The sequence below is a fragment of the Manis javanica genome, chromosome 1, assembly GCF_040802235.1.
Source record: "Manis javanica isolate MJ-LG chromosome 1, MJ_LKY, whole genome shotgun sequence".
Classification (NCBI taxonomy): Eukaryota; Metazoa; Chordata; class Mammalia; order Pholidota; family Manidae; genus Manis; species Manis javanica.
In genome coordinates this window covers 27,220,327-27,247,367 of record NC_133156.1, presented here as the reverse complement: position 1 = coordinate 27,247,367, position 27,041 = coordinate 27,220,327, and the positions used below count along the sequence as shown (strand labels likewise).

Below are 27,041 nucleotides of genomic sequence, written 5' to 3'. Positions count from 1 at the left end.
TAAGAAATGCAGCCAACCCCGGCAAGACAGCCCAATCTCAGTAACCAATCAATCTTCCCCTCTTGCACCCTCTCCCCTCCGTCTAGAACGCTCTTACTAAAGACAGTGCCTTAGTTATGACAGCACCATGGCCAAGGATCCACAGTGGCACCAGACAGCTAACTGCATCCAGCCCGGCTCCCCTGCCAGGTATCTGAGCCCCCACACCCCATGCCTCATGCCACCCCAGGCTCATTCCCACAGTGAGCCCTCTGCCTATCCTTCCTAGCCCTCCCACGTATCGGCATTTCTAGCAGGCCTTCCCTAAACATTTATGGGAGTCATAGACATCAGAGCTATGGGGAGCCCCAGATTCAGGCTGGGAAACCAAGGCACGGGTATGAGGGACTCGCCCGGGAGTCAGCAGCAGAGCCAGGCCCGTGACTGGGCCTTCCTGGTTCTTGATCCAGCACTCAGCCACACTGGCCTCCCATGGTCGGGACTCTGCAGCAGCAGGGCTCCCTGTGGCCAGCACCTGGCGAATGCCTATGCGATACTGTCAGCGCCTTGTCCTAACAGGAGAAGATGCTCCCTCTTCAGCTCTGCCTTCAGTCCCCCACGGCCCCTTCCCACAGAGGATTTCAGGGGGCAAGTGCCGCTCTATTTAAGGCTCATGAATTGCTTCATCCCTCTGGTTTCTCCACTAGCCTATGAGCTCCCAGAGGGCACAGAGGCTGTCTTGTCTTTGCTCAGTGCAGACGGCATGTGGTGGGGCTGAGGAGGAACTCGGATGAAGTTACTGGTCTGGTCCAAGGTCATAGGGTGAATACTCTCTTGAGAAAGGGGTCTTACCTCCTCAGCCAGACTCTCAGAGCTCTCAGGGACAGAATTTTCCAAAAGACAAAACAGAAGCCCTCTCCAATTGCCAGAGCTGCCTAAATCCGGTGATGACCCACTCGCCACTGAAGGCATGGCAGCATAAGCTCGATGACCACCTGGTGAGGACTTGCACTGGGGGCCAACAGGTCTTAGACATGCAACCAGTAAACTAAAGAGCAACATTTGCCCCCCAAGTCCTTGGTGGGATGAGGTAATAGAGAAGAACAAATTATCAGTGAAGGTTAGACCATTTACTGCCTATATAACAATAATCAAAAAATCTCACAGTGGAGGCACTTTAAGAATTTAAAGAATGTTTCAGCTTTCTGCAATGGTTCTCCACTAAGTCAGCCATTTCAAGAGATAGGAGGAGGAGGACATAGTTGGACTAAGCACAGCAAGTAGAGTGAGATACAGAATGAGGGTGCTGGTGGACACCCCAGAGCTGGCGAGAGGGAAGGAGGGGTGGAGGAGGGGAGGGAATGTGTGGAGTGTGTGTGTGTGTGTGTGTGTGTGTGTGTGTGTGTGTAGGAGGAGAGGGAATGTGTGGAGTGTGTGTGTGTGTGTGTATGTGTGTGTGTGTCCGTCCTACCTATACACCCTGAAGGGAAACCTGGGAGGAACCGCGAGCCTGCACAAAAAGGTAGGTCACTTGCCTTAGGCTGTTCTGGGTCTATCTGACCCTCTTTACTCCACTCAGACTAGGAACCCAAAGGCCCAGAGGCTAAGTCACAGTGCATGGAGGTGCCAGCACTTGGCAGAGATCAGCAGGGCTGGCAGTGTGCCCAGGCTTTCACAATGGTCAGGTGCCCAAGCAGGGGAAGTCACCAGCCAAATTTGCATATGTGAGCGAGAAGTACCCCCTGGTCCAGCCCCTCGTGTATCCCCAAGTGACTCCAGGGTGCCCAAGAGATCTGAGCAGGCCCCGTGTCTCTCACCCAAGGCCAGGTGACTGAAACAGAGAGGAGTCGTGGGACATGCCCAGGGATCTGCCATCCACTCACCATCATGTTTCTGGTGCGGCCATGGCTCCCTGGGGGAGAATTCTGCTCCTCAGTGGGGACCACTTCAAATTCAGAGGTGCCCTGTGCAGAAAGGGGGTTAGGGGCTGCCAGAGAGAAAAACACCTCGACTCTCCTCTGAGGCCCCACAACTGAGAGCAGCAAGGGGCCAATGGACAAAATGGAAGGACAAAATCCCTTCCCACAGCCAATTTATCTGAGCAGCTCCTCCGTGCAAAGACTTGGCCCACAGTTACACATCACTTCATGTGAGACCACAAAGTGGGATTCCTAACAAGTCTGCTCACAACCCACTGTGTGATTTGAGGTCACATACCTTCCACGACCAGTTTCCTCATCTGTAAAACAGGGATGTTGGACTGGCTGACCTTAAACCACCAGCACTTTAGGATTGTGTTTCCTTTTTTAAAGGCCTTGCACTTTCACAATATCTTCAAGAATTCCATTAGTCCCTTTGGACAATTGAGGAAACCGAGGGCATATTTAATGCAAAAGTAGGGACTGAACCCAAGGACTGCAAGTCCCACTGGAGATAGGTCACCTAGAGAACACAGACAGCAGCTAGTATTGCCACTGCCAAGGGGGTCCTGTGCCAGCTTGGCCAATCAAGTCCCAGAGGTCCCAGAGGAGCGGACTGATTGGGGTAAGTTCCAAAGATCCTTCAACAAATGTGGCGAGCCATTTTCAGGATTCACTCAAATCCAGGGTGGCCAAGGACTTCCAGACTTTCTCACATCTCTTATGTAGAACGTACTGGTTGTGCAACTGGCTCTGGGACTGCTAATTCTACAATGACTATTTCAGCCTTCCTTTGTCCCAGGAGAGGGTAGACAGACAGGAGGCCCTCTGTGCACAACTTCTGCTGAGCCTCATTGCCACCAAGAACCCCGCTGTGGACCTTGCCCTGCCTCAGAAAGTCTCCCTTTCACCTCTACATTTTCCCAGTTGTCTGTATAACCTTGGAAAATGCTCTTCTCTCAATGGATATTATCTATAGGATGAAGATGATAAATGACTCACTTGGGTCTCTTCCAGTCCTAAGATACCAAGAAAAACTTCTCAAGGCAAATGTGTAGTAGACAGTTGTAAGCCGCCCTTGTGGACGTGAGTTCCATGTCACATCCATCTTTTTTGCTAGCACTGTGCAGTCAATAGATGCTAACATCACGTAACTTGGTAAATGGGAGGAATTCCTTGTGCATGCCAGGGTCTTTCTGGTAAGTTTTAACCATGATCTTCATTTGAAAATGAAGAAACTAAGGCCTCCAAGAGACTGAGATGGACTTGCCCAGGATCACCCAGCAAATCAGAACTGGGTTTCTTGATCCCAGCCTCTCTCTTCATGTTCTTGTATCTCTCAACCCAAACTTGAAGTCCAAGTAACTTCCTGCCATGACTGCAAATGCAACTTACACTGGATGGAGGTTTGGGGAGTGGCTCTGGTTGGCTGCTGGGGTGTGCAAGGTCAGAGGCGGGTGCTGGGACATCTGCATCCTTTCCTGGAAAGTTAAGAAAACATGGATGAGCAGCAGGAAAAAAGGAAAAGCCTAGATACTGCCCCCTTGAGGGTAGCCCTGGCTAGAAGAGTCCTCAGAGTTCCCTACTTGAGCCTGGGGAAATGGGAGGTGGTCCCACTAGGCCCAGGTAACCTGAGAAAATGACCAGCCCTGGAATGATGGGGACAGAACCTGGGTGGAGAGACCATGCTCCCTGATTTGCTGGGAAAATCCCAAGGTGGCCACTGCTCCTTGTTACCCTGTATCTCCCTCAATGGTGACAAGGATGACAATTTTCAATTAACAAAGTGTTTTTATATTTATTCTCAGCCAACTCTCACAACAGCTCTCCATCTTCATTTTAAAGGTAAGGAAACTGAGGCATAGAAAGGTCACCAACTAGCCCACAGTCACACCACCACCAACTGCAAACCAGGACTCAGAATCGGCCCTCCCTCCCCAACCTCCTGGGGCGCCTGCTACACATCTCACTCTGGGGGATGGGCCCAGCACCAATCCGGGCCTCAGAAAACATTGCTGAATGAACAGCTGGAGGCTGGAAATGCCCAGTGACTGCAGCCCGGGGGGTTCTGAGATCATCGCTCTCCTCCATTTGTCCTTTCAGCAAACATCACCTCCAGCCAGATGGGAGGCTGGCACACCGGCCTGGGCCAACACAGCAGGCAGGGCTGCGACAGAAAGCATCTGAGCCCCACACATGGGGACCTTTCTCCTTCTGAGTCCCAGATCTCGCCCCGGACTTGGAGACATGCCAGAGGAAAGCACAGCGACCACACACAGGCCCTTGGCCCTTAGTCTTAGTCAGCGCTTCCTGTTCATAGGTAGCATATGTAACCTTACATCTGAAATACACTGGGGCAGGCTAAAAGGCAAGTCCAGATTCTTCCACGGGCCTCAGCTTCCCTAACTGCAAAATGGAAGAAGAGGGGGCAAAGAGCTCTGGACTCATGCCAAAGAGCTCTGAGTGACTGAAGTAGCTGCCTGGAGTACTCTGCCTGGCACGTAGTAGGTGCTCATCAAATATCTGCTGAGTAAGTATACTGATAAAAGATCCAGGGTGCAGTGGATTGTTGTAATCCATTAATAATGTCTGCCAGAAGTCTCAGAAGTCACCAGCCATTCTTGGACAAGGTTGTCCTCAAGTACCATCCAAACCTGAGCTTCTGGGGAAATACTACAGCCAAAACATGGCTGCCAGGATGGTCTGTGGTCTGAGGATAAATGAAGGAGATGTGGATTTCTGAATGAGAAGAGAGTCCGCTGCTAAGGGTTTAAAGAGTGAGGCACACAGGGAGGGCAGAGGACTCCAGGCGCCGCTCGTACCTGTGAGCTCAGCCAGGTGGTCAAAGGAGGCCAAAGAGGGAGATGGCGTTGGGAGCAGCTCACTGTCCCTGACCAACTCCTCTGCCTTCTGCCGCAGCCTGGATGCTTCCATCTGGGACTCTTCCAAAAGCTCCCCTAGACGATGGGAAAGGAGGAGCAAAAGGAATTACTCAGCTCAATGTGCTGGTTCTCCTGGCCCCAGGTCCCTCAGCATGCTTCTGCTGGTTTTTGACACACCAGGCCCTGGGCTTTAATCCCACCACCGCCTTGCAGGCTGAGCAGGACACATACCATTCTAGCCCACAAGCAGTAACAGGCCAGCTAAGAGGGCCCCACAACCAGGGAAAAAGGCACGGAGGGGGTCCTAGATCAAACTCCTGGACCCCAGCACCCTCTTCCTGTCCCACTCCTACCATACCTGGCAGGGACATCACAGAAAGCCAGGGGCTGTCTTAGGCCTACCATCAAGTACCCAGGGGCCCCCCACAACCTATGCCCCCCCCCATCAGGGGCTGCCTGAAGGAGGAAACTGTTAGTAACATCAACGACCCCTCTCGGCCTCCGTTTTCCTTGTCCTCCAAGTGGAGAAGGGGTAACTCCACTCTTCTTTACCCAGTCTGTGCCCCCAAGCAGAGATGTGCCAGCCAGGAGAGAGCATTCGGAAAACCAGGGAGCTGTGCCACCCCCAAAGCCTAAGGCCAGAGAAGGAGGCAGTGAGGCAAAGGAAGCGTTTTAGTAGTTTGGAGGACAGGAGACCCCTCTGGACAGGAAGATGGATGAATGACTCGCACGGAGGAGGAGATGTCACCTGAGATGGCGCGGACAGATGGGAACCATTCAGTCACGTGGAGACTGAGGGGGCTTATGCTGGACAGTGGGGACAGCCTGAACAAAAGCCAGGAAAAGAGAGATCGCGGCACCTACTCCAGCCTTGCCTCAGCCAAGCTCACTCCCTGCCACAGCACTTGACCATACCCTGGTTGCCCTGGTGATGCCAGCCAGCTCTCCCCATTTCTGGTGCTCCTGGAAGATGAGGCCATTCTGTTTCCATGTCCACAACTTGGGTTTCCAACTCCTTCTCCCCTCTCCCATACCTCCTTCTCGGTCCCTCAAGGTATTCTGAATCCTGTCATTGCAGTTCTGGGGTGCTGGGGGATCAGAGCTGGGAGTGCTGCCATCATGCCACAGAAGTATTCAAAGACACAGCCGTGGGGCAGGTGCCAATGCTGGGCCAAGAGGACAGAGGGATTGCCTGGGCAGAGGCGTATGCCACCTGGCACTGCAGGGAGGCATGCAGGGAGAGAGCAGGGTCTGCTTTACCTAACATCTTTATCCCTTGCATTTTTTCCTTCAGTCGGGAATTCTCCTCCACTAGACGCTCAAAAGCTGCAGAGGCCTCTCCTGGAGGCACGCTGCCCCCAGGGTCGTAGATCCGGTATGGTCCTCTCCCTTCCATGAGGGTGGCTCAGCCCCTGCTGTGGGACCCACCTAGCTGTAAGGACAACAGCAGTGTATCAGGGGGGTGGCCAGGCCATTGAGGCGTCCTGGTCAGTCAATGTCCCAGAAGGCAGTCCTTGTAACCCAGAAGAGAACACAGCATTTCAGCTGGTCTGGCCACAGTACAGAGCAGGACAGTCCCCTCCTGTGACCTGGACACTGCCTGTATTAACGCAACCTAAGAATAGCATCAGTTTCTTCTGGCAACCTCACTGCATTGCTGGTTCATCTGGAACAGTAATCAACTGTGAGATGCAAAGTGAAGTACAAGAAAAAACACTGGATTGCAAATAAAAAAACATGAGTTCATGTCCTGTCAGTGGGGCACAGAAAGCCAGGGACCCTGCATCACTGCATCCACAGGCTCTGGCATGGTATTAACTATGAAGTGAATGCACGATGAACACTTACCAAATGAATAAACGGTCTAGCCATTAACTCACTGTGGGACCATGGGCAGTCCCTTGCCCTCTCTGAGGAGAGGAAATGAAAGTATTACACTAAATCAGTGATCTTAAAGTGAAATGCTGTGCCCTAAGGGATAATAAGCAAGTCAATCCAATCCCAAGTTCCATTGATATGTATGTTATTTTTTGTAAAAGAAAGAAGAAAAAACCCTGATGCGTATTTAATATGCTGACACTGTCACACTCCTTCTTCAGTCCCATATCATGTATGGTTTGTCCCTTCCAGTTCTAATGAACAGATGAATTTTCCATCAAACCACTGTCTATTTGTGCAACAAGTGTTTTGCATTAATCTGTTCAAGTTCCTCTGATGTCACTTGAAACCACTCGGCAAAATGATTTCAGAATCCTAGTTTTGCGACTTAGCAGAGAAACTTCTTTCTTGAATGCACTCGCTAATTCATTCAACCATTATTTATTGAGCCTCTATTCTGTGCTGCATACTAGTCTGGTTGCTGGGAAATTATCAGCAAACAAAACAGACAAAACCCATACAGTTTGCATTCTAGTGCTGGAGACAGATCAACACAGTATTAGGGGTGATGAAAACATCTATGGATAAAAATTAAGCAGGGAAGTATGAGGCAGGGACTTTAGCTTTAAATGGAGCTGTCCAGAAAGGCTTAACAGAGGAGTTACTTTAGCAGACCTGAAGGAGATGAGGAAGGAGCCATGCAGATATCCAGGGGAAGAATATTCAAGGCAGAGAAGAGAAGCACAAAGACCCTGAGGCTGAAAAACCGATCGGCCTCCAACCTTACAAAGAGCTCCTAAGGACTCCATCAAGGACTTCAAAAGGGCCTGGGGAATCAAAAAAATCTCCTTCCCAAGATTATCATCCCCAGGACAAAACCTGTTTCAGTCATAATCCTCAGAGGCCCTTGAAGCACCCACACTGAGCTGCAGAAAGGGAAAAGGACTAGTAACAGTCCCCATCTGTTAATTATCTGCCTGCCGGGTACTGCAGCGATGCCTCATTGGTGTATTCTGTCAGTTAAACTGCTCAACCCTTAAGTACACGCTACGTTATGGCCACCATCTAAGGAAGACTCAGGAGGCTGAGCGGCGTAGCCAGGACTACACAGGCAGCAGATGAGAGTCCAGATGCAAACCCAGCTCCACCTCAGGAAGCGAGGTAAACCCCTGCTACACTCGCACCTGTGCCCCCAACAGTACTCAGGCCATAAGGACAGACAGCAAGTTCTAGCCTATCTGTAGGTACCACTGGGCTATCAGGTACCCTCTGGGCTGTTCCTCAGCCTCATCTGGCAAGAAATAACAAGCATTTTGCCAGAGGGTCCACATCACCATGGGATGACAATGGGCCAGAAAGAAAAACAAAGTTCTGGTGAGTGGGCCCTCTCCTGTCAAAGACTGACAAACAGAAGGGGAACATGCACTTCGAGAGGCACCCACGCCCTACTGGGCTCCACAGAGGCAAAGGACAGCTGCCCACACACCCAACACAAAAGTCATCACCCAGCTTTGGGGGTACCTGTTCTTAATTTGAAAGGTCACGGTTACACAGCCAAGCAATAAAGCACTTAAATGTTCATGTATTAAGAGACGGTGCATATGACAAGGTCTTCAAAAATACTGGTAGACATGGAAGGGGCTTGGTTGGGGAGGGTCCTTCCTTTATGCTCCCCTTTTTCCTCATGGGCCTTCCAGCTCCAGCAAAGCTCTTACCATCCAGTATGGAATTTATCTGACTGGCTTAAGCATGTTCACATTCAGCGGCTCCTGGAAGGCGAGCCACGACTGAGAGCTGAATGGAGTTCACTGGTGCTGCGACCGAGAGCTGGAAGAGGCTGGGCCCCGGTTCCTGTTCACTGTACACAGAATTCATGATTGACATTATGTGACTTAGGCAAGCTTTTTACTCCACATCTGGCTTGCCCAGTAGATTCGAAGCTCCATGAGGGCAGGGGCCACAAGGGCATCTTCAGAGTGGCCCAGACTAGAGCCTCAATAAACTTCTAATCAGAACATAAAGGAGCCCCTGACCCTGGTTCTGCCTCCTGAGAGGTCATGTACAAACATGCGCAAGAGCCTGACCGTGACCCACTGACGAGAGGCACTCCGGACAACCAGATACTCCTAGAATCCAGACTGGCACAGAGATGCCCGGATGTAAGACCAAGTGACAGCAGGATGCAGGACACAGAAACTGCAACCCCATCTCCACACCCTCCAGACCTTGCAGTGTTCAGGCTCTCCCCCAGCACTGGGGAGCCAACAGGGAAAGGGTCTCAGGGGATGCACACGATGGCACAGGAAGGGCTCTTCCTGGCTCCAGCCTCAGCAGGCAGAGCTTGGGGGCAGGGGGAGAGAAGAGGCTGCCAGACTGTGGTGGATGAAACCCAGAAGAAACAGCCTACTGTGAGAAGCCCTCTCTGGAGACCAGAGGCGCCACCCACGGGACAGCCTGGACTTCTGGAGGAAAGAACACAGAGAGAGAAACGGGGAATTTCTGTGTCCTGCTGACCTCACACCCAGATGGTCGGTGGCAGTTCCACAATGACTGCCAGGCAGACGGGAACTCTCCTCCTAGTCAGTGTGGTTTTATAACCTTTCCTGGAGGGCGGAATCATTCTCAGGATGACAGAGCTGGACAGGAATCTCCAAGGGCACCAAAGCCAATCCCCATGAATAACCAGGAGCCCAGAGGCATCACTGTCATGCCTCGCAGGCGGACTGCCTGCTTCCTGTCCGTCACAGAGCACAGGAGTACGGGTGGAGAGGGGAAAGGAGGTGCTGACAACCCCCCACCGAATGGGGCGGCACCCTGGGGCATTAGCTCATCTGGCTCTCCCCTGCAGTGTGAGGGCACGTCAGAGCCCAGAGCACGGAGACCAAAGTCCCACAGAGAGCCAGGAGGGAGCTGGAACCTGAAGGTCCTGCTCTCTCCTCACTGCCTGCTGCCCTGCGCTCCATTTCTGCTCCTGCACTGTGGCCCTGCTGCAAAGCAGAGACCCCCCCATGTTCTTGTGGGGTCAGGCCTAGACTCCATGTCCATCTGGGCCTGGTTGTAGCAGCTACAGATCAGCAGGTGACCCACCTGCAGTGAGACACCAACCCACCTTCCAAAACCAGAAACAGCCAGTGGTGAAGAGGCAGTCGGCTCAGACCTTTGTCCCAAACAAGACCTCAGTGAGGTCTCCCAAAGCCTGTCCCAAGGGGCCTGGGGGTGGCTGCTAGAACCAGAAAGGCTTGATTTGGAAGCAGAAAGGGGCCCAGACTGACTGTAGGCCAGGCAGTGACCACAGAATGTGAGGATGGGGTGATGCCATTGAAACTTAAGGAGCTCCCAGCCCAAAAGAGGTGGCAGTGGCGTGACAGGGTGACAGGTGAGCAGTTAGGAGTGAGGGCGTGGGAGTGTGGGCCCAAATCCACCCAAGAAGAAGAGGGTTGAAAAAGTCTAGATTCAAAATTGAATTTGCATTCCAGCTCTGCACTGAAATGCTTCAGCCCATCTCTGCTTATGATCTGCCATGCCCTGGCCCGAGGAGGGGAGCTCCCAGGCCCCTCAAACAACATGAATTTGCATAGTCAGTAACATTTGCAAAATACCTAGTGGTTTCCCAAGCACTGTTTCCATCTGTTGTCAGAACAGCCTTGGGAAAAAGGAGGGGCTACATCTGTTTGACAGATGAGGAAACTGAGGCCCACCTGGGAACTTAATCAGCTGGATCTAATGCCGCTGGGCACAGGCTGCATGGGGCAAGTAAAGTTCTCTCAGCCTCATAGGGAAAAGCCCCAGCAGATATGTCACAGCAGCCAGTGGTTACCTCCTCAGGCAGAGGCAGGGGCTGCCAGGGATGGCGACAGGTGGGAAGGAAGGGAGGGGAAGAGGTTCCAGAAAGGAAGGCACAGGACAGAAGGTCAGCAGGTCCTAGTGTCTCCTCTGCTGCCCGCTCTCATGGCCACAGGCCTGCCAGGCCACTCTCTGCACCTCAGTTCCCTCATGTGCACAGGCAGAAGCCTGGACTGGCAGGAAACTGAGTGATGTAAAGCTGGCCTTTGGATCCAGAGACCGAGCAGCAGTCAAGGAAAGAAAGGTCGTGCAGCTTGGAATAAGAAGGGAAGAGCAAAGACAGGGCGGCCTCCAGAGGCAGTTGAGGCATGCAGGTGCGACACTGAAAGGGGCTCGGGTGCATGCACCAAGCCTGAGCGCCCTCGCACACTGCACCTGCCGCACCCGCCGCACCCTAGTCTCAGGCCTTGTTAGCTGGTCACACACTTTTCAGTTGCCTCATGTGAAAAACAGGAATAATAATAGAATCTACCTGGTGTCAGATCAGAGAAATTAAATGAAACAGTATGTGTACACTTGGCAGGGAGTTCTCATTTTTCTACTTTATACTTCTTGATTATTTACTTAACAAGAAACACATTCATTTTATAATGAAATTTCCAAAATAATACTGTTACCATACCTAGCTAGTACCTGGCACAAAGCAGGTTCTTACTAAAAGGTTGAGGCAGCCCCCTAACTGTGCCCAGTGATTAAAGGACGAAGTCTCCCCCCGCCCATATACTCCCACTTTTTCCAATTTTATTGAAAAATAACCAACATACATCACTGTATAAGTTTAAGGCATACAGCTTGATGGTTTATGTATATTGTTAAATGATCATCACAACAGGTTCAACTAACGTCCATCTTCTTATATAGACAAAATGAAGAGAAGAAAAAAGAAATGAAATATTCTTGGATGAGAACCTTTGGCATTCACTCTTTTAACAATTCTCCTATGTATCCTACAGCAGTGTGGGCTCTAGTCCTCCTGCTGTACCTGGTGTGCCCGGTACTCACGTATCTCATAACTGGGTGTTTGTTCCTTCTGACCACCTTCCTCCAATTCCCCCACCCTTTGGCTCTGGCAACCACATATTTGGTCTCTTTATCTATTTTTTTTTTTAAAGGTTCCACTATATGTGAGATCATATGGTATGTCTTTGTCTAACTCCCATATGCACCCCCATATTCACTGTAGCATTATTTGCAGTAGCCAAGACACGGAAACAACTTAAGTTCCACTAATAGGTGAATGGATAAAGAAGTTGTGGTGTGTGTATATATGGAATATTATCCAGCCGTATAAAATGAGGAAATCCTAGCATTTGTGACAACATGATAGAACTTGAAGGCATTATTCCCTCTTCTAACAGAATTTTTAGGCTCCTCTGTTGGTGCAGTAAGCTAGGTTATGGTATACACTTAATTTCTGCCTACTGCAAATAACTATTCAGGAGGGACACTGGCACACCACCACAGCTACCGAAGCGGTAGCTACAAGAAGCCCATCGGCCATGTTACCTTGCTCATGACTGCGAATCATCTGAGACTCACTTTCTGCTATTGTAAGTGGGAATATCCTGCAATTACCCTCAGGGGTGAGAGGAAGTGAGGCATCATGAAAGTGCCCTGCAAACTAAAGCAAAAATCTGTCCACAGTTCTAATTTATGGTGAAACTCCAGTCTTCTCCACCCATTTCACCATCAGGGAAACTGTGGCCCCAGGTCCTTCTGTCAAAGAGCAGGCTGTGCCCTCTTGATGACTGTTAGCAAAGACAGCTCCTATTTTGGATAATGTGTACAGGGAGCCCACCCAAGCGTCCTCACCAGTGAGGAGCCAAGGATTTAATCAGTCTTTGCAACCAATTCAGTAACGAAGAGGCTGCAAGCGTAGTGCGTAATAATCTGGGGCTCAGAATCGTGGGCTCTAGTCAAGGTACACCAGGGCAAACATCGTCCCCTTACTCTGCCTCAGTTTTCTAAAAAGGGGGGTGGGGAGGTTGCGACAATAGCAATAATATAACATAGTGGGGTAGAGAATGTTTAAGGCTCCTAGTTCTAACATCCCAGAACTTGCAATTTATTAGCACTCCTTTCTATAATCTTCTGATCTTTCAAAGGCTACTGTCCTCAGCTCCAATTCCCCCAATGCCCAGGCAGATTTCTCTGATGCACTGTGCTCCTGCAGGTGCTCTCAGGGGTGCTATCGCCTTCCCAAGAACAGTCAGAAACCTGAAAGATGTCTGCAGTCCTTTGTCAGATCCTCCCCTCCTCCCTGGCATGCCCCCAGGCTCCAGCACAGCCTAAGGACTGGGTCCCTCAAACACAGCACACATCTCTCCTATGTCCTTCTCCCACCCCTCCCTCCACTGACTCACCTACACAGGGAAGACCCACTGCCTCTGCTCAGCCAAGGAACAGGCACCACACCACCAGCCTGGGGACTTGGGGTTGGCCTAGGGCCATCAGCTGGCTGGAACCACTGCAAAAGATGATGAAGGAGCATCTAAGTAAAGTGGGGAGAAGGCCTGACAGCTGTTAAGTGCTACCACATGCCAGGCAGTGGACTGCATCATTATGCACTTTACCTCATTTATTTCTCACCATACAGAGATGAAAATTATTATCCCTGTTTACGAGCAAGGAAACCAATCCTCTCAGCTAGATAGCATTATCTCTATTTTTCAGATGAGGAAGCAAATTCCAAGAGGTTAAGCTACTTGCCTATGGACACAGAGCTGGTTAGTGACAGAACAAATAATAACAAATAATTCAGCCTCAATCTGTCAGACTCCAACACCCATGCCCTTTCTACTGGCCTGTACTGCCTGAGAGGCAATGGACTGAAGCTCAGGGGAAGAAACCAGTCCTGCTGTTGGGCTATCCGAAACAGGAGCCCAAGTTCCCAGCCTCTGCCTTTACATGTCTCTCTCTAATTTTGTATGCAATCAGGTCCCAGTATGCCCTTGACCTATCTCCTACAGTCCTCAGGACTTAGAATCTCAGGCTGGAAGGAAGCTCAGGGAAAATTCAGTCCTGTATTTATCCAGCCCCCAGGGGAGCCAACGGACTCCGGCTAATAATCTGTACTGACCCAGACCTCAGTCACTCCCTCCCCGGAGCCTGGCTATGCAGCCAGTGCTGGCTGTAGTTAGGCTATTCCCAGTTCTGCTTTCATCAACCCTTGCTCTGCCCTCTGGGGTCCCCTGGAATAAGGAATAAAAATGCGTCTCTTCTCCATTTCAGCCCTGGAGAGTTCGGGACCTGCAGTGTTCTCTTGAAGCTGATTAGCTATTGCCCCATGCACCGTTTCACACAGAGATGGGCTTCCAGACCACTTCCCATCTACCCGCCTCAAGCCTCCACACCTGCTTTATCTGCAGCTGGTTCTGAAATTGGACACAACACTCCAGATGTAGTCTGCCTGACCAAACGCAAGAACTTTCCACCTCTACTCTTTTAAGTATTATGTTTCTATTGATGCAGCCATATGTACATTTGCTCTTCTTATAGCTGGGTCACCCACAATAAAGAATGTCCTTTCTCGATGATGTCAACAGCCTACTTGTATGCCTGATTGGCTGAGAACAAAGTTCTCTTATAGAAAAGTATGCTTGAGGAGGTTTCAATTACCTAAGGGGCCAGAGATAACTGACTGATTCAGTAATTACCTATCTAAGAATCTAGGAATGTTTACATCACTGTACACAGGGGCTGGACAAAGATGTGCACTGCCATGTGCTTTGTAATAGCAAAACTGTCCTGGATGTCCATCAACAGGGGTTGGTTTAATAAACTACGGTGCATTCATTCCATGGAATACTGTTCAGCCATCAAAAAGAATGGGGCAGGCTGCTTTGCAACGACACTGCAAAACACTCACAAAATATTAAGGAAGAGGGTGGGGAAAGGGAAAATATATATATATATATTAAGGAAGAAAAGGAAAGTATAGATTTATATGTGTAATAGGATACTATTTTAAAAACACACATATACACACAATTGTGTGTGTGTATATACATGTACATGTATATGTACATACGTAAAATAGTAAATGTGCACAGAAAAAAAACCTAGACAGGTGTGTACCAAGCTGTTACTAGTAGACAGCTTTAGAGAAGGACTTGGGATGGGGGAACTGGAATCAAAAGGAACTTGTATTTTACCTACAATTTTTTTTAACTCTTTACAAAGGAAATCTAGTCTTGTTCTACTTAAAAAATTAAAAATAAAATGGGGATGGGGCAGGGGAGAGGAATGAGAAAGAAGACAACTTTTACTTTTTACTCTACACTTTATTGTACTGCTTGAGTTTTTCTTTTTTTTCCTCCAATGAGCACATGTTATTTTGTAACTTACTAAAGGGGAGATATTAAATTTTTTAAAAAAATTTAAATGGCTTGACAAAGAAAGGCATATTGTTCTGGCACCAAGGGAGCAGGGAGGGCTGTGGGTGGTGGTGAGAGCCGCATTTCATACCTGCTTCATGGGGACATGCGAGGCTATAGGGATTTGATTGTAAACAAGGAGGGAAAGTCCAGCGACAAGTTTTATATTCAAGGAATTCAAGGAATGGAGAGTTGGCAACTGCAGAGGAGAGTTTCAACCTGGAACCTGCCAGAAAGGATTGGTTCTAGGAAGGTCCAGGCTCTGGATACCCGCCTTCACCGGGGAACAAGTACAGAGCTTCCCACCACTGCCCATGGATCCTCACCCTGCCTCTGTCGGACAAGACGCCAAGTCCAGATGGGTGCAGAGTTTGGCTCAAGACCACACAGTTCCCAAGGGACGAAGTGGAACTCACACCTGATGATCACATCAGTTGTCTGCACCCTGTGCCCCCTAAGAAAGACTGGGAAGGCAGCCTGAGCCACCTCAGCCCACTTTCCTTTTCTCCCCATGTATTTCTCCTCGCAGCTCCTGGGATCCCCAGGTGGGGTCCCAGAATTCTCCGTATCGACAAGCCCAGCTTCCCTCCCAGTAGTTTGGACCTCACGTGACCCAGAAGGAGCCTCAACTATCAGCTACAGGGTCAAAGGGCACTAGGTCCGACCTTGGGACAAAAGTGATGGTGACTCAATTGTCCTTCTGTCTCCCATTCCCCAAAATGCCCAACGCTGGTTATTCAACAAAGGATTTCTCCAACCCTGTAACTCTCCCCTCTAAGCAGGGGGAAGACAACTTTTAAGAATTCCCCTTAGACCAAATACGGTGGAAAGAGGGCTTAATAGGTTCAAATGCTGCCTCTGCTCACTTTCCTTGTTTCTCTCTAGGGAAATGCTGCAGAGACTTACTAGGAGCCACGGAGCTCCTTGTACACATGAAAGAACTAGACCAGCTGGAGTCATTATGGCCAGGAAGGGATGCTACACAGGGGGCGAAACTACTCAGGTAAAAGCCAAAGGCGTTTAAATAGCAAAGCTGGAAACAGAAGCTGGTCGTTGAAAACTACCTATTGAAGAGGAAAATGACTAAATGCATTGAGGCAATTTCATACTTTGGAATACTATATAGCCAGCCATGAAAAATGAATGAACCAGGCTTAGAGATCAAACGTGGGTGAATCTCACAAATATATTAAGCAAGACAAGCAAGTTGCAGAAGCAGACAGTATGATAGCGTTTAAATAACTTTTAAAAACATACAAAACAATACTGCATATTGATGTATATACTTGTAATAAACCACAGAGGAATGCAAAAGAATAAAGTCTAAATTCAGAACTCTTGTTGTTTCTGGAGGGGAGGAGTAGGGGATGATCAGGGAAAAATTTCCGGTGTACAGAAAATGTGTTATTTCTTAAGTGGAATGAGTGGGGGCCCAGGTGTCTGCATGTCGCCCTTTAATGTCTGAAAGATTTTCATACTTCCTAAAAGTCAATGTTGCTGTCCTCAGATCCCTGCTCCTCTTCCCAGGCAATGGGATGGGTGGGAGTGGGAGAGTCTGTAGAGGCAGAAGTGGGGGTGTAGAGGAACCAGGGTTCCTGAGACCACTGACAAAGCTGGCAGTGATGAAGGCACAGGGTGATGGTCTGCCGGCTGGTGGGGAGTAGAGCGAGCACTGTCCAGGTGGGTGGAGAGCACACTATAAGCCCCCATGCTCACCCTGACTCAGGGGACACCCCCCACGCTCACCGTAAAAATACCAACTCTGGCCTCTGTTTATGACTCCTGGTGACACAATCCCACAGCACCCCCACCCTTTCCCCACAGACACACATCCGCCTGGGCCACCCCATTTGTCTACCCTGCAGGTGCTCAAGGACACAGACAGCAGCCTCGGGGAGAGGTCCCTGGGAGAGAAGAGTTCAGCTGTGCCTGGAGGCAGCGCTCAGACTGAGCCAGCTGCCCCTCAGGCCAGTCGTCTGTTCCTACCAGAAGAGTGGCTCTCCGGGGCCAGTCATGGGGAAAAACACGAAGAGCTTCCTGCAACCGGCCAGTCACTGCCAAGGTCTGTCCCTGGGGGCTGGGGAACTCCGCTCCCCAGAGAACAAGGGGGGTTTCTTCCCACTTCCCTGTGCCTTCCTTCTGGCAACTCTCCAGACAGTCTCCCTTCAAAGAGAGATGGGGAAAGGCGGGGCAGGTAGGATGCAGAAGTGAGAAGCTGGGAGAGTGGGCACAGAAAGGCCTGGCCCAGCGGGAAGAGCGCAGAAATGCTGGAGCAGAGGCAGCAGAGTCCAGTCCCTGGGCTACAGGGAACTGGAAGAGAACACCTTGCAACACGGGCCTGTGCAATGCCTCATTCTGCAGCTGGGACATGAGCCAGCAAAGGGGAGAGAGCTGCCCAAGGCAGCAACAGGACTGAAGCAACCCAGAGGGGCGGCGAGCCTGGGTATTCTGGCACCCAGCTATGCGTTCTCTTTGACCCCACCACATGCGACTGCCCTCCCTTTGTCCTTCCTGCCCTCCCTCAAAGTGGTCAGGTGAGCCGGGAGGCGAAAAAAGAAGAGGGGAGAGGAAGAATCTGCAGCGAGGCAGGCCTACAAAAGCAAGCCATCCTAACAACAAGGGAAGGGGCTGCCTGCAAGGTGAGCACTCCCTGACCCTGGGTGGGCGTCAAGCCGAGGCTTAGAAGATCATCTGCTGGGGCTCTGGGTGCTATGGAGGGAACTGCCAGCTGTCCTCTGCACTCTTACCACATATAAGCTCCCACTATTCCAAACAAGGAGGGGAAGACGTCTGAGACAAAGCAAAAGAAGAACCATCCAATGAGGACACAGGATGGTCCACAGATGACAGAAGGTTAAAGACAAGTTATCCTGAAGCATGGAAAATCGAGCCATCCTCATCATCTCCAACGGATATCCCTTCACTGTCCTCAGGATTATCATCATTAACAAGATCAGCGGGTAGCATTTACTGATCACTTACCCCTCCAGCCCTGTACTGAGTGCCTGACTTATACTGTCTCATTAATTCACAGCACTCTAGAAGGTAACACTGACAGATGGCACAGACTCTCACAGATGAGGAAGCAGGGGCCACACCCAGCCAGGTGTGCTGAACGCTAATGCACGCTCCCACACCAGGGTTCTCAAAGAGCAGCCCAGACCAGCAACAGCAGCCTCACCCCCACCTACTGGAGCGGATGCTCTTGAGGCACAGCCCAGGAATGTTTAGCAAGTCAACCAGGTGATTCCGACACAAGCTTAAGTTTGCCAACCCACTGCTCTATTCGCACAATGCTGCAGACGCACAAACACTGGCACTTCTCTGCCTGGTAGTCAAGACTTTCAGGGTTTCTCCTAGCCCAGCTGGTCAGCTCTCCCAACCCAGCGGAGCTTCACCTCAAATCCTCTACCCAGTCTACTGAGTTCCAGAAAGGCTCAGACCCTGCTCTGCACCTGATCATCTTTCTTGGGCCTGGCCTTGAAGTCACCTCCCTCCAGAAGCCCCCAAATTGCTCCGCACTCCAGTCAGACTCACTGCCAGGAGCCTGCTGGCATACAATACATTCTGGATAGTGCTCACATTTCTTCCCATTCCACTGCAAGTTCCTGGAGGGCAGTGCCAGCTCCTTACGCACTAAAGCATCACGCCATTCTGCACAGCACCAGCACCAGAGCATCCAGCAAATCTTTGCTGACGATCAGATGGAAAAAACCATCCTTGGGCCACAAGTTCTGGTTCTGCCACTACCTTACTGGGACAAGTGCCTTTCCATTTCTAGGCCTCAGTTTCGTCACCTGTGAGATGCATCATTCTAGTTTTCTTCTATTCTACTTATCCACTGAAGAAACCCAGCAGAGCCTTACCCTGGAAACTCTTACCCAGTATCAGGGATGCACACCTGGAGACTAAAGAGGCCCCTGCTCTCATCCTTCTATTCCAGGAAGAGAGAAAACCAACAAGCAAATAAACACCCACAATTACTACATGCCAGGCACTAAGCTGTATGTACACTTTCTCATTCACAAATAAATAAGATTATTGCAAAGCTTGATGAATGTGTGGAAAAAATACAATAGTAATATGATAGGAAGTGAAAAAGCTACTTTGCATAGAAAGGTCAGGGAAGGCCCCTCTCAGGAGGTGACATTTGAGCTGAGACCTGACAGATAAGGCAGAATGAGCCCTGGAGAGAGCTGGGGAAAGGTGTTCTGGGCAGAAAGAACAGCATATACAAAAGCTTCAAAGCAAGAACAAACCTGGCATGTTGGAGGGGAAACAAGCAGGCTGCTGTGGCTAAATCGCAGTGAGTGCCAGAGAGGGAGACAGACAAACGACCTGCTGCAAAGCTGCGCTGCTCAAATCAGGTCGGCTGACCCAACCCAGGACATCCGGGCCCCAGGTACAGGCACCACTGGGGGTAAGGGTATGAGTCAGACCCTATGGCTTCCTGGGGCCCCAAAAATGTGGGCATAAGGACAGACACCAACCCTCAGCATGAGTGCTACACCATACCCACAGGACACCCATGGTGGGAACACAAGTCATTTAAGTACACAGAACACAGGACACTCAGGGCTGCCGCTTCCAGAGGGACATGATCAAGTGCTTCCATTAAGTGCCAGTTCCTGATTACATTATTTTCCCAGGACACAGGTCGGATGCATGGGTCAGTGAAAGGAAACAGAGCGCAGGGTTCAAGGCTTACTAATCTTGGGTGAATCTGAACCTTGGGCCTCAGTTTCCTCATCTGAAAATTTCGGCTGCTAATAGTGACCATCTCCTACAGTTGTTGGAAACATTAAATGAGATACTGAATGTGAGGCACTATGCCTGGCATATGGCAGGTGTTCACAAATGTAAGCTATTATTACCATTATTGGTTTTTTACTGCCCCAATTCTCTGCTGTAAAATAGGGATATTAACACAACACACCACAAGATTGCTGAGTTTGTACTGAGTTTAATATAGTCAGGAATTTTTTAAAAAATTTAAGAGTCCCCTCCTCTGACCTCTTACTAGATGCTAAACCCCCCTCTACCACATCCCACTGTTAGGAAAAGATGCTGCTTAAATTCCATTCTGTGAAATAAAAACTGTGCCAGGAGGAGTTCTCTCCTCCCCACTTGGCTTGAGCCAGGAGCTCTGTCCTCTCACTTTATCTCTAAATAAAAGCCCCTCCCTGGCTCTCCTACCTTGAAAAAAAAAATTGTGTCAGGAATCCACAGATTTCCCTGTACTGTCATTCTGCAGGAGCATGGGTACGGATGATGCTGATTTTTCACCATCATCCACAAAAGTCCCTCCCCAACCAAAACATAATCTCTTACGCAGTGGCACAAAATTCCCACTCACTCCCATACCCACAATTAATGAATGTATAATGCAATTATTTCCATACAAACCACCACACATACATATGCACACCGATGTTCTATGATGGAAAACATCCATATGTAAAAACTTTACACCCAAAATCACTCCCCCAAACTCACATCTACCCTGCCCATGCATACAAAAGTTGGCTCCAGCAGTGTGCAAAATATGTTCAACAGAAACAATACGTATAGCAGGGACTCTGCAGCCAAACGCCAGGGTTCAAATCCGGACTCTGCAACTCCCTAACTATGTGACCCCAATCTCCAAGCGCCTCGGTTTCTAACCTGCAAAATGGGGATAATAATAATAATAATACTCACTTTTAGGTAGATGTGACAATTAAATGAGTTAATACATGTAAAGCGTTTTGATCAGCACTCGAGAGGCGCCCAGTAAGGGTTGTTTTCCTCTTCTGTACACGTGCACACTGTTTCCAGAACTGATCTCCCCCGCTGTAAACAGACCCACCCACGCCAGCACCTTCCCCCGCGCCCGGGTATTCTGCGCGCGGTTCCCAGACGCGCTCGCCCACGCAGTGCGCACGCGCGCCCACCACCCTGGGCGCCGGGCAGGTATTGCCCCGACAGCCGGCCAGGCCCGACATGATTTCTCACCCCACGCCTGGTCACTCCGAACCCCCTTCCTCCCGCTCCATCCCAGCTCCGGTTAGGCCGCCTCACCAGGGGATGGGGACTCTGGGAGACAGCGCCCCGCTCTCCGCGTCCAGCCCCGGATCCGGCAGCAGGATAGCAGCCCAGACCAGACCGGCTCCGCAGCACTCCGCCAGCTGCCGGGCCGGGGGAGAGGGACGCGGCAGGAGACTAGGAAGTGCCGGGGAACTGGCCGCCCCACCTCTGGGAAAGTCCCCGGCGATTGACAGGCTGCTCGCCCAATCGCGCCGCGCCCTCTGGGCAGGCCCGCGGCCGCCGGGGTGGTTCGGGGCGAAGTAAACAGCGGCCGCACCTCTAGGCCTGGAGGGGCGGCCTAGTGGCCGCGGCTGTCCCGTCCCGCAGGTCGGACTCCGGGCAGCCTCGGCCTCGGACAGCGACCATTCCGGGCACGGCAGCGCCTCGCGGCACTCCCCTCGGAGCGCGCTCCGCGCCGGAAGCCCCTGGTTCCGGAAAGAGCCGCAGACCACCCTGAAAGCCGGAATTTCAGAGCTGAGACTTTCCGCAGAGACCACCCCCCACCTTTATGCCGTGGGGCGCGCAGGCCAGAGCTGGGATAGGACTTGCCAGAATGCACCTATTCGCATTTGGAGCTGAGCCACAGCTAGAGCTCAGGGCCCCAGAGTTCGGTCTAGGGCGCACCCGGACTTCGCAGCGCTCATAGAAATTCCGGGCTGTTACTTAAAACATTTTTGCGCACTTCCTGCACCAGACATTATAAGCACTTTGCATGCAGTACTTAAATTTGCACAGCCATCCTAGTGAGATGGGTTTTAAACCCCTTTCACCATAAATAAATTAAACCGAGAGATTAGATGACTTCATTAATTGCTGAACCAAGATTTATACTCAGGTGGGCAAATCCAGAGCGCGCCTCCAACCATGCTTATCAATATGCGGGCCAGATCATCCAAACAGGCTGTGGGATTTCCCAGACCCGTAAGGAGCAGTAAATTGGTTTAAGGTTGAGAAAACTTTTTTTTTCTTTTTAATATCATCATTTTATTTAAAAGAGGATAAATTTTAATTTCAAAAAGTGGAAGGGCCTAAGCTTGGACTAAAAGATAGCTCTTTAAATTGGGTAAACATAGCTTTATGAAAAACTTATTGCAAAAGACTCATTTCACCGGAACTGTTGAAAACTTTAAGTCATTGACAGGCCCTCATCCTCAAAGAAGACTTGGGGAGCTATTTCATACAGGGAGATCTTTCATACAAAAGGAAAGATCTGTCAATCAATTATATGTGTGAGGACACCCCCCCACCCCCACCCCCACCCCACAAGTACATGCCTAATCCAAGGATTCTCCTTTGAGGTTTTGTGAAATCCTGGGGTCCCTGTAGTTCCTTCAAAGGTGATATCAAAGTCTCAAAACAATATTAACTCTAGCTCATTTTAATTATAAAAACAGTGCCCTGATTTTGAAGAGAGGGATGCAAACATTAAACAAAGCACCACTGTCACCAGTAGGGGAGGGAGGGTACAGGAAGATTAGTGTCTTGGACCAGTACATAGACAGCTCTAAGGCATCACCTCTACCCCAAACCGGTTTTCTTTGCCTATCCTTCTCAATTTGCTTCTTGCTGGAATATTCTCTTCCTAATCCCAACCCAAGTCTTCTAATGTACACAAATTTATTTTAAAAAATGAAAGGTCTCCAACCATTTGCATTTTGTTTCCAAACTATTTCAGCTGTTTTTGTAAAATATATGAATCTTAGAGTTAGGCAGATAGTTTCATTTCCCAAAGTGACAGATGACCCCTAGGTGGGCTTGTAGAACAATGCTCTAGAATGACATAAAAAGGTCACACAGTCATTTTTTTGCCCAATTTCTTGTTTTTTAGATAGGTTTTCTTAAGCCCATCTCTTCAAAGCTATGACACAGCCCACCCCTTCCATCTTTTTAGGTCTTAGTTTAATTTCAGAAGATTCTACTGTGTTAAGAGATCATAAAGATCATTGATCACAATACCCTATTTGAGATATGGGTAAACTGAGGCTTTAGGGGAGTAACAACGTATTCAGGAGCACACATACTGAGTGACCCAGCTAGGGTTGGAACCCAGGACCTTGGCTTCCAGTCATGTGTGCTCTTTCGACTGCATCATGTTACCACACAATATCATTGACTTTTCTTACTTTCTTATGGAAACATCACTCATTATGAACATAGGTTATCAATCTAACTAATGGGGTTCTACCCCTACTCAACCACTTGCTCCCTGGGGAGCTTCTCTGAGCCTTAGTTCCTCTCTGAAAAACAGAGATAATAATTGTGCCAGCACTCAGGGGTTCATGAGGATAAGTGGTATAATGTAAGTAAAGCCCAAAGCTTGGCATACAATAGGCATTCAAGAAATAATGCTGTGTAGGCAAGGATTGCATGCATTGGGCAGAACTGCACTGTTAAACCCAGGAATGCAACCTCCCAGAGTTCCATTCTACAATTCACATCCCCTGTGGGACCCTAGACTCTGGGGGCCTGACAGAGTCAAAACAGGCCTGCTAGCCTGGCACCCCCTACCATCCCCAGATCTGGAAGGAGATTGCCAAGCCAGGAAGCTGGGCCTGACACTGGGAGCTGAGTGACTGAAGCCGCTGGGAACCTCTTGCTCCTCCAAAGTGACAAGCACCTGGGAGGAGAATCAAAAGGCCAGTGTTTTGTTCTGTTTTCAAGCATGCAACTTCCCAATCTCCTTTATGCTACTCCCTCCTCCACCACCTTTACCACAGCTGCTCCAAAATCAGTCCTTGATTCACATTAAGGAAAATACCAAATGTGGGGGAAAAATAAAATACCAGAAAACCCACCTACAACTGATGGAGCCCTAAATCAAGTGCTTAGAGAGGAGTGGAGGAGATAATATTAAAAACATTAAAAGGTAACATTTATTGAGTTTTTGCTGTGTGCCAGGCCACCACTTCTATATAATATATCTCTCAAACACTCCCTGAGGTCAGTACCATCATCATCCCCATTTCACAGAGGAAACTGGGGCTTTGAGGTATTAGATGACTTGCGCAGGGTCTTAAACAGCAACAGGTAGCTGGAGCATGAAGATCCAAGCTCTTAAACTCTTAACGCTCTTAAATACTGTGCTATGCAGTCTTGCCAGCTAGCAAGACATAGAACTCAAAATGCCAGTCCTGAAAAGGTAATTAAAAAAGGATCACACTCAGCCTTTTTCTTGTATGGGTGAAGCTGCTGTGAGCCAGAGCAGGACAGGGACTTGCCCGAGGTCTCACGGTGAGTTTGTGACCAGTGTTCCAGACTAGAAAGCAAGTCTCCTGCTCCCAGGGCAGTGCCATTTCCACACATCCCATCAATAAAGAATGGAGATTCTCAAGCAAACAAGCATGTGCCTCACTGCATTAGGTGAATAGTAAGTTGGGGCCTTGGCCAGGGGTGAATGAAACTCAGGATGAGCAGCTAAGGAACTAGGGAGAGAGAAATCCTGGGTCTGGGTCTGTTCCTTAGATCCAGGCTTAGGTCTCCAGAGCCTGAGGCAATCTCGAGAAGGTAAAACCATCTGATGGATTCTAGGTGCTTTTTGGTGTTGGGTGTGTGCAGATTTAAGAGAGATTTAGGTGATAGTTAAATGAGAACTGCGTGTCAAGCATCTGATGTCTGAAATTGTACTAGGTAATCTATTTTTTGGTAAGAAGTAAATAAGTAATCAGTAATGTGGTCCCTGCTTTCTATCTGCAGCCCAAGAAGGCATTTCTAAATCTCTCTACCTACCTCCCAAACAATGCACGAAGGAGTGGATATGACAGTGGCAAGACATCCATAACTTTTTACATGCACTTGCCACCTTAAAATGAATTAAACTACATCATTCCCACAATTTGCCCCTCCTCAAGAGGATGTCATACAAGACTCTGGAGTCAGGCTGGGCCTAGTTCACAGTCTTGCCACTTAACCTCAAAATCGCTCTTTGCCTGTTTCCTCATCAATAACCTGAAGGTTCAAACAGCACCTATTGCACAAGGTAGAGAGAATGAAATGCCACAGGGCCCAGCACCCATGAAAGGCAGAATGGTAATTATGATCATCAGCCTTTAGGGTGGGCAGGAGTGTTTATCTCCTTTCTCCAGCAAGGACCCAAGGGCCCTGAGCTGTGAGGAACTTGCCTAGACCTCACAGTGTTATCAGAACACAGGGCTAGAAGGCATTTCTTTTGATCTTTTCTCCAGGTCTTTCCTGTTTTTCTCTTTCTCTATCCCAACTGTTTCCCCTGCATCCATCGCCCTGCCTGCTACTCTGGGGTTTCTAGGGCATCATTGGAGGGAAGGAACGGGCCAAGTGACACTGGGGGAAATTCCCGTCGGCCTCGTAGCATATGTGGCCTAGCCAGGCCCCTCCCACAATTCCTAGGACTCCCAGACCTCCCCTGCTCCAGCCCCTCTCCCTCTGGCCACCCTGTCTCTGGGTCAAGGTGTCAAGCTGGATCTGGCTTTGGGTCCAGGCTTGCCCTGTGTCATCCTCCTGGAAGTGGGAAGAGGTCAGAGGGAGGCAGACCCATGGTAACCAGAGCATTTCCTAATCCTGGGAAACCCTGACAGGCCCCAAGAGCATTCCTTCTTCAGCCTCACCCCAAGTCCTCTCTCATGCTCCTGCCTTAGGGCCCTTCCTGCCTCTCCCTCCATTCTTCTCCAGCTCAGAAGTCACCGTGACAGTGACTTGGCCTCCACTCTTGGCCCCTCCTTGCCAGGGACTTCCCTGGAGTTGGCCTCTGACCAGTTTTGGAAAATCTGGACTGTTAGTGATCAAAAAGGAGGCTGCATCACCACTGTCCACCAGCCCTGCACCCGCTCCCAGGGCCTCAGCTCGGGGCCCTCTGTTACAGGTTCAACCACGAAAAACCCAGCCCCCCAAGGATGAAGCAGTGGGACAGCACTCCTGAGATCTGTGTTTACTCCCGTGCTAAGGAGCACCCCAGCCTCCCCGGCGTTCCCAGTGGAGACAAGGGCATGCTCCCTCCCGGTCCAGCTTTGGTCGCAAAAGTGCCCAATGCACCCACACATCAGTCCTCAAAGCTCACCCTCACATGTGCACCTGATGACCCCGGCACTCACAGACACGCTCACAGACACACAATCATGCTCGCAAACTTTCGTCCTCACAAACACACACACCTCAGTGGCTCTGATACACGCTCACATAGACACACGTTCTCACAAACACAAACACACATCTGTGTTAACACTTTCAAACGTACTCCTTTTTCTTGGGGAAAGGGCAAGACAAAAATAGAGCTTGCTTTTCCTTCTCTTTGGAAAGACTAGCTGTGATTAAAGAGAAAAAGACTGGCTGACAACGGGGCAAGAAAAGGAGGGCAGGAGGAGGAAATAAGGAACCGGGGGAGACAAGTGGGGGCAAGGGGAGAGCGAAGCCAGGCACGGAGGTGCAGAGGCCAAGAGCCCAAGCCCTGGTGGGGGTGAGGGAGCCAACCCCAGCTGGCAGGAAAGCCAGAGGCCAGGTGGTTCTGGGCCCAGAGCTGGGAGGGCCTGGAGGCGCCGGCACGACTGTGCAGTGAGCCCTTTCCCCCGTTCTGGCGCTCTGTCCCTGGGTGGGTCACTCACCTGGGAAAGGACAGCAGATGAGGGTGTGTGCAGTGGTAGCTGCCAGCCCAGTGAAGTTGCCTCTGCTCGCGGTGCTTCTGCAGGAAGGAGGGCTGGGCTGGGCTGACTTTTAGGCAGGAGGGGAATTCCCCGAGATGGAGGAGCCAGCCGCCAGGCAGCCCCGCAAGGCCAGCTGAGGTCCCATCCTGCCCCCTGGCAGAGCGCTGAGCCCTTCCTTGTCCGTGCTCCACCTGTCACTTCCCAAACTGGCTCTCATTTGCTGTGAATTCCTGAGAAAGCAGGGGTTGGGGGAAGAGCTGGAAGACTGATGATTCTGCGGCCGCACTGGGCAGGGGCAACCTGGTCTGCCCACCCTACCCCACCCTGGGTTCTCCCAAGGACCTCTATTTCCTCTTTGCCTAAGGTGGGGGGATTCCAGGGCCCCAGGCCCTGAGGAAATCACCAGACACCCAGCCCACATTCTCCTGTCCCCTGTTCCTGTCCCATCTGTTTCCACTTAGCCTCTGTGGATCTCTGCAGTGAACGAAA

At 50.2% G+C, this 27,041-nt stretch overlaps 1 protein-coding gene across 12 annotated transcripts in view; it reads right to left on the bottom strand.

The window, feature by feature from the left end:
- The window catches only part of TNIP1 (TNFAIP3 interacting protein 1), a 54,606-nt gene extending 27,903 nt beyond the window's left edge, over window positions 1–26,703 (bottom strand). For 2 of the 12 annotated variants that reach the window (XM_073230459.1, XM_073230448.1), the window contains exons 1-7: window positions 20,938–21,126; window positions 12,865–12,968; window positions 6,041–6,212; window positions 5,696–5,743; window positions 4,721–4,855; window positions 3,294–3,379; window positions 1,863–1,943 (exon numbers count right to left, since the gene is read on the bottom strand). In XM_073230459.1, coding sequence (XP_073086560.1) covers window positions 1,863–1,943; window positions 3,294–3,379; window positions 4,721–4,855; window positions 5,696–5,743; window positions 6,041–6,176 — 486 coding nt within the window. In that variant the 5' untranslated portion in view covers window positions 6,177–6,212; window positions 12,865–12,968; window positions 20,938–21,126. Of the gene's footprint in view, window positions 1–1,862; window positions 1,944–3,293; window positions 3,380–4,720; window positions 4,856–5,695; window positions 5,744–6,040; window positions 6,213–12,864; window positions 12,969–20,937; window positions 21,127–26,513 lie in introns of those variants that run through there. The other 10 variants (XM_073230480.1, XM_073230454.1, XM_073230452.1 and 7 more) reach the window with 9 other exon arrangements.
- Between the last annotated feature and the right edge of the window lie 338 nt (window positions 26,704–27,041).